Source organism: Colossoma macropomum, unplaced genomic scaffold (assembly GCF_904425465.1).
Source record: "Colossoma macropomum unplaced genomic scaffold, Colossoma_macropomum, whole genome shotgun sequence".
NCBI classification, from domain to species: domain Eukaryota; kingdom Metazoa; phylum Chordata; class Actinopteri; order Characiformes; family Serrasalmidae; genus Colossoma; species Colossoma macropomum.
This window is the reverse complement of record NW_023494786.1, coordinates 34,958,344-34,972,789: the sequence shown is the minus strand read 5'-3', so window position 1 is coordinate 34,972,789 and position 14,446 is coordinate 34,958,344. Positions and strand designations below refer to the sequence as shown.

The 14,446-nt window shown below is 40.3% G+C and overlaps 1 protein-coding gene across 4 annotated transcripts in view; it reads left to right on the top strand.

Annotated features, from left to right (window-relative positions):
- Positions 1-1,810: 1,810 nt before the first annotated feature.
- Positions 1,811-14,446, top strand: part of LOC118804781 (NACHT, LRR and PYD domains-containing protein 12-like) — a 47,235-nt gene continuing 34,599 nt past the window's right edge. For 3 of the 4 annotated variants that reach the window (XR_005007016.1, XM_036565429.1, XM_036565427.1), the window contains exons 1-5: positions 1,811-1,883; positions 4,063-4,162; positions 5,929-6,025; positions 6,146-6,541; positions 11,755-13,692. Coding sequence is in view for 3 of the 4 variants with exons in the window: in XM_036565429.1 (XP_036421322.1) it covers positions 5,979-6,025; positions 6,146-6,541; positions 11,755-13,692 (2,381 nt within the window). In the remaining variant the exon portion in view is untranslated. Of the gene's footprint in view, positions 2,009-4,062; positions 4,163-5,928; positions 6,026-6,145; positions 6,542-11,754; positions 13,693-14,446 lie in introns of all 4 variants that reach the window. The other variant, XM_036565428.1, reaches the window with a different exon arrangement.

The window sequence follows — 14,446 nt, the reverse complement described above, 5'->3', positions numbered from 1 at the left end:
ACCCTCCTACTGTTTTAGCAATAAAAGCCTCTTTAACAGCTTTTTATACTTTAAAACATGTTTAACTACAAACTGTTTTACAGACAATGTGAAAATCGTCTCGCGCTGAAGATCAGAACGGAATAACGGTACAAATATGAATGAATTAAACCTCTTTAAGCCTGAAGATGTCATGATTTCGACATGCGCAATGAGGGAAACAGGGAACTGATAGTGTTTCATTCTGGAGGCAGCTGTCTAAATCACTGCCTCTAATGGTTCCTCTGTCTTTGGGCAGCATTTTAACCGAAAAGGAACCTTAGTAGGCGTCACATTCGGGGCGGAGCTTCAGAGCCATCATACGACACAGCTTTCACTGCACTGTTCACGTTTTATCAGCTTCCTCACAGTCGCTGGTTACTCACACTCCCCTCAGTGAACAAGGGCAGCTCCCGAACCTGCAGCAGCTGCTTTCCTGCACTGACTCTGCTGAGTGAGTTTATTATATATGAAGAACCGCAGCTTTAAGGAGTCGCATCTGTCTTTATATAATCGACTCAGCGCCCCAGATAAATTCACTACAATCAAACTAGTTTGTGAATTATTTAACTCATTCATCCACCTTAATGAACTGCTTTATTTCTAACACACAACAGACAAAAACTACATGAAAAAAGGATCATATACAATCTGTTAAGCTGCTAATATGCGTTTTATTTTAAGCATCTCTTCTGATTTATGAGCTCCTAGTCGGAAATTTAGCCGTCAACATTCACCAACACTGATGTGACTGTGTTAAGCACAGCGATACAAACAAGCAGAACAGGAAAAATCAGCATCTGTAGTGTTTATATTCAAAACCGGTTTATTTCTGAATTTCTACATCGTCCAGCAAGTTAAAGTTCAGGGGGAACGTCAGTCTACAGCGCTGGGTCTGCAGTGTTTTCAGCGCAGTTTTCTCCATAACAGTTTCTCCTCCTCAGCTCCTCAAACAGCAGCTCTCCGCTGCTGAAACATTGAGTACGGAATCAAACTGATCAATTATTCACATATAAAACGCTACTAAACAGTGAAGAGCCAGTATTTTAAACTGGACTCTCTCGTTTTAAAGAGCCGGTGTTGGGCTGAACTGAAGTGTAATTTCAGCAGGTGTCAAAAATAATACTGCCAAAGTTCTACTCCCCCCAGTAAAACCCCCCTGTTGAATTCAGAGACATATGCTTTATATGCTGTAATCTATGAACCAGGAGTCCTTGTCCTATGAAAGCAATGAAAGTCTGGTTGCTGAATAATGATGAGAAAAACAGTCAGCTAATGCTGCAGCGTCAGGTCCTCAGATGTGAGCTTTACTGGTCTAGACAGAGGTTTAAAGCTGTGTTTAATGTGTCCTAATACTTATCGTTATGACTGAAAGCCATTCAGTCCCACCAGTTCTCAAGTACAGCAACTACAATCGTTCAATGCCGTAATACTGAGCTGAACCGTGGCGGTGAGGGTCTTTGTTTGGTGTAGATCTGTTGTGTTGTTCGCTGTGAAGGGAGATTAAAGATGAAGCGTTATTTACATAGAAATGACCTGAGAAATCCTGAGTGCAGCCCGTAACGCCCACATGCTTACGAGAAGCGCGTGCACGCGAGGGGGAGTCGGATTCTGCCGGGGAGTCGAAATTCGGCACAACACCGGATTCACTGAGAACATCCTGTTTGGATCTGCTGGTCTCGGAGGTGAAGAGAGCGCTCTCATTGGTGGAGCTACACATCACTCCACCCTCTTCAACCAATAAAATCCCTCAGCTCTTCCTGTGATGGAGAGCTAATCCAGTCCAAACCGGTTTAGAGTGAAAGTGAAAGTGGAGCCGCGTCTGTTCAGAGAAGAGAAGATCAGAAACAGAGAAAAGCTCAGAGGTAATTACTGAACATCAACACTCACAGTTCACTGAGGAGAACAAGGAGAACCACACTGATCTGAGAGGAACAGCTGCTGGGTTCTGCTTTAGGTTCTGCTGAAAGGCTCTGTTTGATAAAGTCAGGTAACTGAAGCTAAGCTAAGCTAATGCTCAGGTAGCCAATAAACCCAGAGAAATGTTGGAGCTTTTAGAGCCTCAGAGCTTCTTTCTGTGAGGAGAACCTTTAATTTATGGAAATCACCACATTTTGGTTATTAATAGTTCAGAATGAGCTTCTTAGAGACTTTTATTATGGAGAAAAGACGCTAACGGCTAAATGCTAACAGCTGGGTGACTCGTTTGTTCGTTCGTGCTGTAGTTGAGCTGTGGGTGACTCGTTTGTTCGTTCGTGCTGTAGTTGAGCTGCGGGTGACTCGTTTGTTCGTTCGTACTGTAGTCGAGCTGCGGGTGACTCGTTTGTTCGTTCGTGCTGTAGTCGAGCTGTGAGTGACTCGTTTGCTCGTTCGTGCTGTAGTCGAGCTGCGGGTGACTCGTTCGTTCGTGCTGTAGTTGAGCTGCGGGTGACTCGTTTGTTCGTTCGTACTGTAGTCGAGCTGCGGGTGACTCGTTCGTTCGTGCTGTAGTCGAGCTGCGGGTGACTCGTTTGTTCGTTCGTGCTGTAGTCGAGCTGCGGGTGACTCGTTTGTTCGTTCGTGCTGTAGTTGAGCTGTGGGTGACTCGTTTGATCGTTCGTACTGTAGTCGAGCTGCGGGTGACTCGTTCGTTCGTACTGTAGTCGAGCTGCGGGTGACTCGTTCGTTCGTGCTGTAGTTGAGCTGTGGGTGACTCGTTTGTTCGTTCGTGCTGTAGTCGAGCTGTGAGTGACTCGTTTGTTCGTTCGTGCTGTAGTCGAGCTGTGAGTGACTCGTTTGTTCGTTCGTGCTGCAGTTGAGCTGTGAGTGATTAGTTCGTTCGTGCTGTAGTCGAGCTGTGGGTGACTCGTTTGTTCGTTCGTGCTGTAGTCGAGCTGTGAGTGACTCGTTTGTTCGTTCGTGCTGTAGTCGAGCTGTGAGTGACGCGTTTGTTCGTTGGTGCTGTAGTCGAGCTGTGGGTGACTCGTTTGTTCGTTCGTGCTGTAGTCGAGCTGTGAGTGACTCGTTTGTTCGTTCGTACTGTAGTCGAGCTGTGAGTGACTCGTTTGTTCGTTCGTGCTGTAGTCGAGCTGTGAGTGACTCGTTTGTTCGTTCGTACTGTAGTCGAGCTGTGAGTGACTCGTTTGTTCGTTCGTGCTGTAGTTGAGCTGTGAGTGACTCGTTTGTTCGTTCGTGCTGTAGTTGAGCTGTGGGTGACTCGTTTGTTCGTTCGTGCTGTAGTTGAGCTGTGAGTGACTCGTTTGTTCGTTCGTGCTGTAGTTGAGCTGTGAGTGACTCGTTTGTTCGTTTGTGCTGTAGTTGAGCTGTGGGTGACTCGTTTGTTCGTTGGTGCTGTAGTTGAGCTGTGAGTGACTTGTTTGTTCGTGCTGTAGTTGAGCTGTGAGTGACTCGTTTGTTCGTTTGTGCTGTAGTTGAGCTGTGGGTGACTCGTTTGTTCGTTGGTGCTGTAGTTGAGCTGTGAGTGACTCGTTTGTTCGTTGGTGCTGTAGTTGAGCTGTGAGTGACTCGTTTGTTCGTTTGTGCTGTAGTTGAGCTGTGGGTGACTCGTTTGTTCGTTTGTGCTGTAGTTGAGCTGTGGGTGACTCGTTTGTTCGTTGGTGCTGTAGTTGAGCTGTGGGTGACTCGTTTGTTCGTTGGTGCTGTAGTTGAGCTGTGGGTGACTCGTTTGTTCGTTTGTGCTGTAGTTGAGCTGTGGGTGACTCGTTTGTTTGTTGGTGCTGTAGTTGAGCTGTGAGTGACTCGTTTGTTCGTGCTGTAGTTGAGCTGTGAGTAACTCGTTTGTTCGTGCTGTAGTTGAGCTGTGAGTGACTCGTTTGTTCGTTGGTGCTGTAGTCGAGCTGTGGGTGACTCGTTTGTTTGTGCTCTGCTGACCTGTAACACCTTGTATGTAGAATATTAATAAATAAGCATTTAGTATTAAAAAGTACTTTTAATGAACTCTTACATAATAAACTGTCAAATCTTACTGTTTATACTTTATAAACTCCACAGTGATTATTATATATATTTTCTCTAGTATGATTTTTCTCCATTGTTCTGTTTCAGTCTGATTCAGAGAGATCAGACTCACCTGATTTCAGCTATGAGTCCATGAAGAGTCAGTGATCCACCAGGATGATCCAGAGAGGAGGACGGTTCTACTGAGGTAGAGAGTTTACAGTATGAATGGTGCAGTGAAGTGTTCCTCACTTCCAGCCTCACCTGATTAACCTCAGCAGGTAGAGCAGAGTAACCTGTGCAGAGCTGTGGTTCTACAGAACATGGAGAGAGGAGCTTCGGTTCCACACCTCATCTAGATAACATCAGACCTCATTAATAGAGTAGTAACAGTATGAGATTTTCATGGTATGATATCTGTCTCAGAAGATATCATGGTATACAGTATTTCACTGTTACTAAACGCAGGATTGTACTGTTGTAGTTGGTGGAGCTCTTTTTAACTCACACACAACTAATCATTATTTTTGTTTGTTGATTAATCTGCTGATTGTTTTCTTCATTAATCGATTGTTTAGTTTTTAAAAATTATGAAAATGGTGAGAAACACCATCACAAGTGCTCTTCACGGTTAACAAAGAAGTTGGCAATTTGCTGTATATGTGTGACGGCACAGCCAGACTGAGAAGAAACAAGGCCTCTAAACACAGCCCTCTGCTCTACTCCAGAAAACCCCCCACTCCCCCCACATTCAGGCTCTTCAGCGTAAAAGTCCTTGTACGAATAAACCTTAAACAGCCCAACATAAACATTTCCTCACTTCACAAAACTGAACTACCCACAGTGCAGCGCAGTGACACCACAATACATTTTGTCTGTTTTGTACCTCGAGTTCAACCACATCCATGAAGCGCTGGCTAACCTGTGCATGCGCTGTGCTGTTACCCCCTAGCCTGCCGCTAAGAGAGGCTAGCGGGCCTGGTAGACAGAGCGAAACCACTCTGCGAGGAAAGCAGCTCATCTGGAGATTACACTCATGAGATTCCCTCAAATGTGTATTCATGAGGAAGAGAAGCCCATAAACTGTACAGAACACACAGACTAAACGTGTCCTATTAGTACCTGAAACTAGATTAAAGGCTCAGTTCATCAGTGTCTGATTGTCTCCATCAGCTACTCTTATATGAAGATCCTGAAGAGGCCATAACAGGATTAGTCCTGTGGAACTAAAGAGAACCTGACTGTAGCCTAATGGCGAGTCTGAGCCTGTATTAGCTCTGAGTAGAGTGATCATCTGTACATGGCTGAACTACAGCAGCTCAGAGTGATGGACCATTTACTGAGAGATCAGATTACTGTTCCACTCCAACACCGTCCACCTGAGAATGACCCGCAGTTCTGGATCAACATTACAGAGACATTTTATTATTATGGAGCTCAGATGAAGCTGAAATATGAGATTTACGTCTCCAAAACGTCACTGTTTACTCAACACTCTGTTTCCATCACTCTGTATCACAGCTCATCTGTGTTAATAGACTCTGTTCACCTCAGTTAAATGTGAAATCATCTTTTGTAGTGTTTAGGTGTTTTTATTTGGCTTTTACATTGAGGTTTTCTAATGTCCAACATTAGAGTTCATCTATAAATTGATTTAAAACTTAGTGTGCAGTTCTGTGTGATGGACAGTCTGAGCTCTACACAGCCTTCACTGCAGATCAATATCATATAATGACGGATTATGATTAATAAAGACTGAAGCAGCAGAAGATGTGATGGTGCCAGTAGATCTAGAGCCTGTTTTCCTGTGTCTGCTTCACCATCATCCCTAGTAGTAGATACTGTTGGATTTTAATTAAAAAAGTCAACTTCCTAAAACACTTGGTATTATTTTGAGCTACGTTAACAAGCTCACTAGTTTACAAAGATTCGTTCTGCATCTTACACACATTTTTATGGATGAACTGTTCACAGAGGGCAGCATTTCCAGTGTCCAGCTGTGTGTGGAGAATAAATCCTCAGTGATGGAGCTTCATCACTCCAGCAGTGGAGGAACAACCTCTGATTCAAAGTGAGTAACTTTATATCAGATCTTAATCTGATTAAACAGAAAGAGGAAATCAGAATAAATGAGTCTTAGTGAAGATCATAATTACGCACTGAAATCTCACTGTGGATGAACTTTTCTCAGAGTGAAGCGTGCAGGACCTCCAGAACCCAGCTGTGTGTCTGAGAAGAGTGACCGGTCCATGGAGAACCCTCTTAAATTCAGCACAGAAGGAGGAGAACCCAGCTGTGTGTCTGAGAAGAGTGACCGGTCCATGGAGAACCCTCTTAAATTCAGCAGTGGAGGAGGAGAACCCAGCTGTGTGTCTATGAAGAGTGACCGGTCCATGGAGAACCCTCTTAAATTCAGCAGTGGAGGAGGAGAACCCAGCTGTGTGTCTATGAAGAGTGACCGGTCCATGGAGAACCCTCTTAAATTCAGCGGAGGAGGAGGAGAACCCAGCTGTGTGTCTATGAAGAGTGACCGGTCCATGATGTTTCCAGCACAGTCCAGTGGAGGGAGAGGATCCTCTGACTCAGGGTAAATATCTGCTCCCAGTAAACAGCAGCTCTGACAGTGAATCACTGTAAACATGTTCCTGATCTCTGGGCTGTAGATCAGTTTAGAAAGGCTGGAGTTTCTCACATATTTAATATCAGCAGGACTGAAACCCAGAGAGCAGCTTCTCCAGTGTCCAGTTCTGTGTGTAAGAAGAACAATAGTCCATCCCTGAACATTCAATCCTGTGACCCACAATGAGAGAAACATTCAGGACTCTTATTTACCTTCTCGGTTTATATACCCTGTACATAAACTACCACTGTTAAACATGACTTTATTACAGAATTCATGTAGACCAAATAGCTCCACCACGGACCACTCACTTTAATAGACACACAGCTTGGCTGTGATACTGATAAACTGCTGTCTGATTTTGAGTCTTGCTAATTTTTAGCAAAAGGAGCATATTGGTGCTGTCTGGGCTTTTGCAGGACATCAGGGTATCACTGGCAGGAGAGGGTGGATGACCTGCTCTTAACCTGGAGTCTGTTTATCCAGTGGTGCTGTGTGTATGTGGGGTCGTGAAACACATGCATGTATCATCACACAGAAACACTCTTTAATTATTGTTTACAGTGAATACACTCTATATGTCAATGCATCAGTTATTTTCAAAATGTTCAATTATAATTAATGAGTTTATTTATAGTCAGTTAATTTAAACCAGATGTATTTTTGTGACTAATGGTTCATTAAACCAGCTCTAAATGCTGTTTTAATCTGTAAGGTCTATAAGAAAACAAACACATCTCCTTTTATTATTAGGGTTTAAAGAAAGTGAAAGGAAGTTGATAGTTTATGTCCGTAAACACCCAGAAGGGGGAGCTCTCACTGGTTGACTTCAGGCACCCTACATTTGCTTTTTAAATAAACTTTATTAAATATTTCAATTACATACATATCAAAAGAACAATACAAAGTCATATGAATACCATGGTACACACAAACACAACAAATCCATCTAAAATACAATAAAGCACAAACTTACAATTAATTTAAATGAGAAAATTATAAGTCCAGCAGAGCCCAGGGATATTTTGATTTTCTGTCCATTGTTCGCAGTCGTTTCAGTTCAAAAGTTTAAAAACAACTTCTGCAGGAATTTGCGTCTGTTGTATTACCATTTTGCATCCGTTTTCCACAGTTTACAGTTAGTAATACAAACAATCAACCAATAAATATCTTTAACATTCTTTGACAATCTTTCCTCAAAATTTCCAAACATTATAGACTTAACATTTATATTGAATTTAACACCCAGAGCATTTAGTCTTTTCCACACATCCACAGATCGTTCACAACAAATTAACAGGTGTTCAATAGTCTCATCTTCATCACAGTTAGCAGCTGGACATAGTTTCGTGGTAACGTAGCAGCTCCACTTAACAACACATCGTACAGCTAATCGACCCACGCTGATTAGCCATGCTATGTCCCTCATGTTCTCAGAGATGTGCGTTGATTGGATGTTTCTAAAACATATTTTACTCTCTGCTTCGTTGAGATGTTTGTGTTGATAGAGACCTCCATAGATGTGTTCGCTTATAATGTTATAGATCTTTTTACTAGAAAAGCTACACCAGTTAATCTTAAGCTTTGCATATTTAAAAGTAAAATCGCCTTATATTAATTTGTGGTATGGAACATTTTTTCTTGCCTTTCCTTTCTTTTTCCCCCAACTTCTAATGTCCCCCACCCACACTGCACCTCTCTTTATTGCCTGTGCTACCATTTTACAATAAGCTATTTTAAGTTTTAAACCAATGTCCATTGCACCAAGACCTCCTAAAGTTTTAGATTTATATAAAATTTCCCTTTTAGTGACTTCCCTTGAGGTGCCCCAAATGAATCGCACACACATTTTATTTAGCCTCATGACACATTTATCGTTGGGGGGGAAAACTGTGGCTAAGAACAGCAATTTGGACAAAACAAAAGTTTTAATGATTTGAATCTTGGTTTTATAATTTGAGGCTTTCCATTGTTCCAGCTCTGTTTTGATCTCTTCCTCTTTATTATTCCAATTATTCTCAGCACAGTTTCCTCTTGTAATTGAGAGTCCTAAGATTTTAACCTCTTCCTTCATGTCTAAACTCATGTGAGGCCTCTTCTTCTAAAATGTTCATATACCACATTAAATTCACTCTGACTTTTAATAAACACCGTTATATCGTCTGCATAAGCCGAGGTTTTGACCTGTGCACCCAATTTATTAGTCACCCCAGAAATACGAGGGTCCTGCTTGATCTTGTTCAAAAGAGGACTTATGGCCATGATATAGAGTGCAGCACTCAGAGGGCATCCCTGTTTAACCCCTCTGTGAATCTCAAGGTTTTCTGTTAAAACTCCATTTACATTAATCTGAACTATTGATTTCTTATACAAGACTTTCACCATATCTATGAATTTTAGAGGAAAACCATAGCAATCCATCACTTGCCACAAGTACTCCCTCGAAACAAAATCAAAAGCCTTTTTCTGGTCCAGACTGATTAGACAGAAGTCCTCAGTTTGCTCGTCTGAAATGAGGTCCCTAACTATGCATAAATTATCAATCATAAAACGACCTTTTATTGCATATGTTTGCTCAAATTCAATTATTCTATTTAAAAACTCGCTCATTCGATTCATTAAGACTTTGGCTAAAATTTTAATCTTAATAATCTTAATAATCTATATTCATCACACTTATTTGTCTCCAATTGTCTAAATTATACTGATCTCCTTTTTTATAGATCAGCGACACCACACCCTGATAAAAACTCTCGTTTAACATTCCCTTTTTCAGTCCTTCATTAAAATACTCCATCAGTAGGTCACTCATTTCAGACGAGCAAGCTTTATAGACTTCGGCCGGCAGCCCGTCTGGCCCCGGCGATTTCCCATCATTTAAACTTTCAATTGCACTGAGAATCTCTGTCTTTTCTATATTTTTAGTCAAATGACTTAAATCTGCTCCACTTAGTTTTGGACAAGAAGATAAAAACTGTGTAATTTTTTTCCTCATCAACTGGAAATTTCTTATAAGCTTCTTGGCATTTAGACCTAATAAGCTCTCTCTTTTCTTTTTCATTCTCAACAATGTTACCATGATCGTCTTTTATTCCTCTGATTCTTTTATTTTCTCTCCTTTCATTTAGTTTTTTGATTACATTTTGTGCATTTCCTGTTAAGTTGGTATGTAAACCTGCTTGAAGCTGTACATTTAAAAAAAATCTCATTATTCATCTGCAATAATTCTGATTTAATTTTAGATAATTCGTCTTCGTCTTCTGCATTTCGATGTTGTTTGCTTTGTAATTCCACAAATTCTAGCATTAAATTATTATAATACTCATTTCTCTCTTTATTTAATTCCTTACACTTATATTTAAAAAATGACTGTATTTGTTTTTTGAAAACTAACCACAAATCAATCCCTGAACTCGTTAAAACCTTCAGATCTTTAATCCTTTTAATCTCTTGCTTTAGCTCTAAAACCATTTCTTCATTCTTTAAACATTTTGTATTCAGTTTCCAGTATCCTCGCTGTTCATTAACACCCAAGTTCATCCTCACATTCACTGCCAAATGATCAGAATCTACCAAATACTCAGTTTTATAATACGAAACCTTAATATTACTAGACACATAAACTCTGTCTATTCTGGTTTTAACTCGACTATCTATCCGTGTGTAGCCTGGTTTATTTGGGTAGATTTCCCTAAAGGCATCTACTATTTTACACGTGTCACACACTTTTTTAAGAAGTTTCCCATCTCTAGACAGGGGAATGTCTTTAATTGGTATTCTATCATTTTCTTCTGTTATAACGTTAAAATCTCCACACAATATAACCCCAAATCCCACACAAAGTAGCTCATACAGTTTATAAAATAATCTCATCTTGCCAGCTCTGTCAGGGGGTGTATATATATTAACAATTCTTAACTTAACATTCCTGTACACACAATCTACTAATAGTAACCTGCCGGGCACAATTTCTCTACTTTTAATAATCTCAGCATCGTGTTTGAAGAAGATTCCCACCCCGTCAGCACTGTCCTCACCCACAGACAAGATGGCAGGACCCCCGCACCACATTTCCTTAACGCTATTAATGTCATTATTATCCTTCAACCTCAACTCTTGTGCACATATAATGTCACATTTTTTGTTGTTTAAACTCTCTACTTTCATCTTTCTATATCGTTCTGTGCGTACTCCTCTAACATTTAATAGATATGATATTAACAGACATTTAAAGAATAAGAAATAGTACATAATATACGGTTTTGTCTCTATGTTCAAAAAGTTCTTATTCCTATATTTGCCCTTCCAGTTCATAGACGTGAGCTGTTCAGGCGTGAGATGGTCATTTCAAAAAGCTCCTCTTTCACTTCCATTCATTTCAGGACTGTGGTGAACATATGTCAACCAATAATTCATAACCTTGTTAATTAAATCAAAATTTTTTGTTTGATAATGTTTATTGCAACAAATATTATTTACCAGTAGAAACAGAAAATCACAGTACATGATTTAAAGTGAATAATGACATTTTTATAAACTTTAAATATTTTAAATATTTACTTTAATTTTTTTTTTGTTTTTCATGAATCCATTGTTTATGTACTTATATATGAATTTTAGTATTTATTAATGCATTAATGTAATTTGATTCATGCTTTATTTTGAATGTATTGTTAAATAATACCACTAATAATAATGATACTAATAATAAGATTAATAATAGTATCGCTTTCAACATGCTCACAATTTGCTGAGCAGCTGCTACAAACAGGTTGGTAATTTTCACTGTACACTGAGGTTTGTGTCATTAAGAGGTCTGTAGAGCCTCATTAACTAACTTAATGTCAGCTTAGTGAGACCCAAACAGAGCCACACGTCTCAGTACAGGTTTGATTCTGACTGCTGCTCAGAACAGTGTGTGATAGTGAACCTTTAACTATTAATAACCAGCTCCATAAAATTTAAAACCAAATTTAACCTCAATTAATGTTATGTTCTAGTACTACATCATTGCCTGGGAATATTTATAATTGTTAGTTATGGAGAAATCAAAAGTTATCTTGGGAATTTGAGGTAAACACAATATTATTTTGCTAAATAGCTCAAATCTAAAAATAAATTATCAGAAGATTATTATTTGTATTAATGATGTTTGTGTTACTGTGTTTGGTCCTGATTAGGCAGCACTCCACACAAACAGCACTGCAGATAAACACTCTAGCAGATATTCACCAACCAGTGGATGATGTTCTACACAGAGTCTTAGAGAGACACAAAACCAGCATGAAGAACAAGTACGAGAGCCTATTTGAGGGAATCAGAACAGAAGAGAATAAAACCCTCCTGAACAGGATTTACACTCAGCTCTACATCATAGAGGGAGAGAGTGAAGGAGTGAATGAAGAACATGAGGTTCTACAGATGGAGAAAACATCCAGGAGACGCTTACAAGACTCTCCAATCAACTGCTCAGACATCTTTAAACCTCTACAAGGTCCTGAAGGAGAAACACGAGAAGAGACCATTAGAGCTGTGGAGGCTGACAGACTCAGACACAGAGAAGGAGAAGATAACAGACCAGAAGAGCCAGAGCTCAGAGCTGTTCTGACTAAAGGCATCGCTGGAATTGGAAAAACTGTCTCTGTGCAGAAGTTCATTCTGGACTGGGCTGAAGGAACAGCCAATCAGGATGTGGAGCTCATGTTTGTGCTTCCGTTCCGGGAGCTGAACCTGATTAAAGATGATCAATACAGTCTTCATGGACTTCTGTGTGACTTCCATCCTGAGCTCAAAGATCTGGACCCAGAGATTTATCATCAGATCAAAGCTGTGTTTATATTTGATGGTCTGGATGAAAGCAGAATTCCACTGAACTTTGAACAGTGTGAGAAAGTATCTGACATCACCATGACATCATCAGTGGGTGTGTTGATGACCAACCTCATCAAAGGAGATCTGCTTCCCTCTGCTCTGATCTGGATAACCTCCCGACCAGCAGCAGCCAATCAGATCCCTCCAAAATACATCAACCGTGTGACCGAAATTCAGGGATTCAGTGACCCACAGAAGGAGGAGTACTTCAGGAAGAGGATCAGTGATGAAGACCAAGCCCAGAGAATCATCTCCCACATTAAGACAGTGAGGAGCCTCCACATCATGTGCCACATTCCAGTCTTCTGCTGGATCTCAGCCACTGTTCTTCAGCAGATCATGAAACAGCCTCATACAGAAATCCCTAAAACTCTGACTGAAATGTACTCACAGTTCCTGATCACTCAGACCAACATGAAGAACGAGAAGTATGAGGAGAAAGACGAGAGAGACCCAAAGAACCTGCTGGAGTCCAACAGAACCGTTCTTCTGAAACTGGCTGAACTGGCTTTCAAACAGCTGATGAAGGGCAATGTGATGTTCTATAAAGAGGACCTGAGAGAGAGCAGCATTGATGTCACTGAGGCCTCAGTGTATTCTGGGATTTTCACTGAGATCTTTAGGGAGGAATGTGTGCTTCACCAGAGGAAGGTCTACTGCTTTGTTCATCTGAGCTTTCAGGAGTTCCTGGCTGCTGTTTATGTGTTTCACTGCTATGAGAACAAAAACATGGAGGAACTGGAGATACTTAACCCACAGTACAGTGAGTGGTCTGAGAATGTTCCTCTGGATGAGGTTCTGATGGGAGCAGTGAATAAAGCAGTAAAGAGTCCGAATGGACACCTGGATCTTTTCCTCCGTTTCCTGCTGGGCGTCTCACTGAAGTCCAATCAGAGACGCCTGCAGGGTCTACTGACCCCAACACAGCGCAGCTCAGAGAGAACCAGAGAGCGCATCAAGAGATTAATCAAAGGAGATAATTATCGCATCTCCACTGAGAGATCCATCAATCTGTTCCTCTGTCTGTCTGAAATGAATGACCAGTCTCTCTCCAGAGAGATTCAGGAGTATCTAAACTCAGAGAGACACTCAGAGGTGAGACTCTCTCCTGGACAGTGTTCAGCACTAGCCTGCATGCTTCTGACCTCAGAGGAGGTTCTGGATGAGCTGGACCTGAAGAAATTCAACACATCTGAGGAGGGTTATAGGAGACTGATCCCAGCTCTGACTGTCTGCAGGAAAGCTCGGTGAGTGTTACATCTACATTAATACAGCAGATTAATATCTGATTATTGATGATTGATTAAGGCTGAACACATCAAATCTTCAGTTCAGACAGTTAAAAATAAATTGTATTTATTATAGTTTTAGTTAATATGAAGTACTGCAGGGACACTGCTTGGCCACTTTATTAGAAACCCCTATTTTTGGAGTTAGGACTGAATGATATATTGTCAGTATAGACTGTGGTACACTGTGATATTGGCATTGTGATAGAGCTCTTCAGTTTTAGGAACAATAAGCATGAGCTTATTGTAAATCCTTAAAATTACACTATAAATATTTCAGCATTTTTATAAAAGTACATGTAACTGAGAAAATGTTCAATAAACAGTGTTAAACAATAGTTAATTTAGATGGCTTTATCTAGAATCAACAATTATATATAATTATAAACCAAGGCTCATTAACATGTCCTTGAATTTTGGACATTAACAGTAAATGGAAATTTATAATAAAGTTCAAGTGAATGTACTCTAAATGTCAACACTTTAATTCCATCTGTGGAGAATTACACAGGAGGAGATGAGTTTTATATGACATTAGAATGAGCTCGAGCTGATTACTTAACTGAACCTCTTATGCTTGTGGGTACATTTTGGTTTTTCATCTGAATTTTCATGACCAAATCATAAGAAAAATTATTCAGTAACTGTGTGAAATAAATGTGAATTTTTGTTTTTTTTATTTATTAATTTTCTTTTTTAAAAGTTCCCCTCA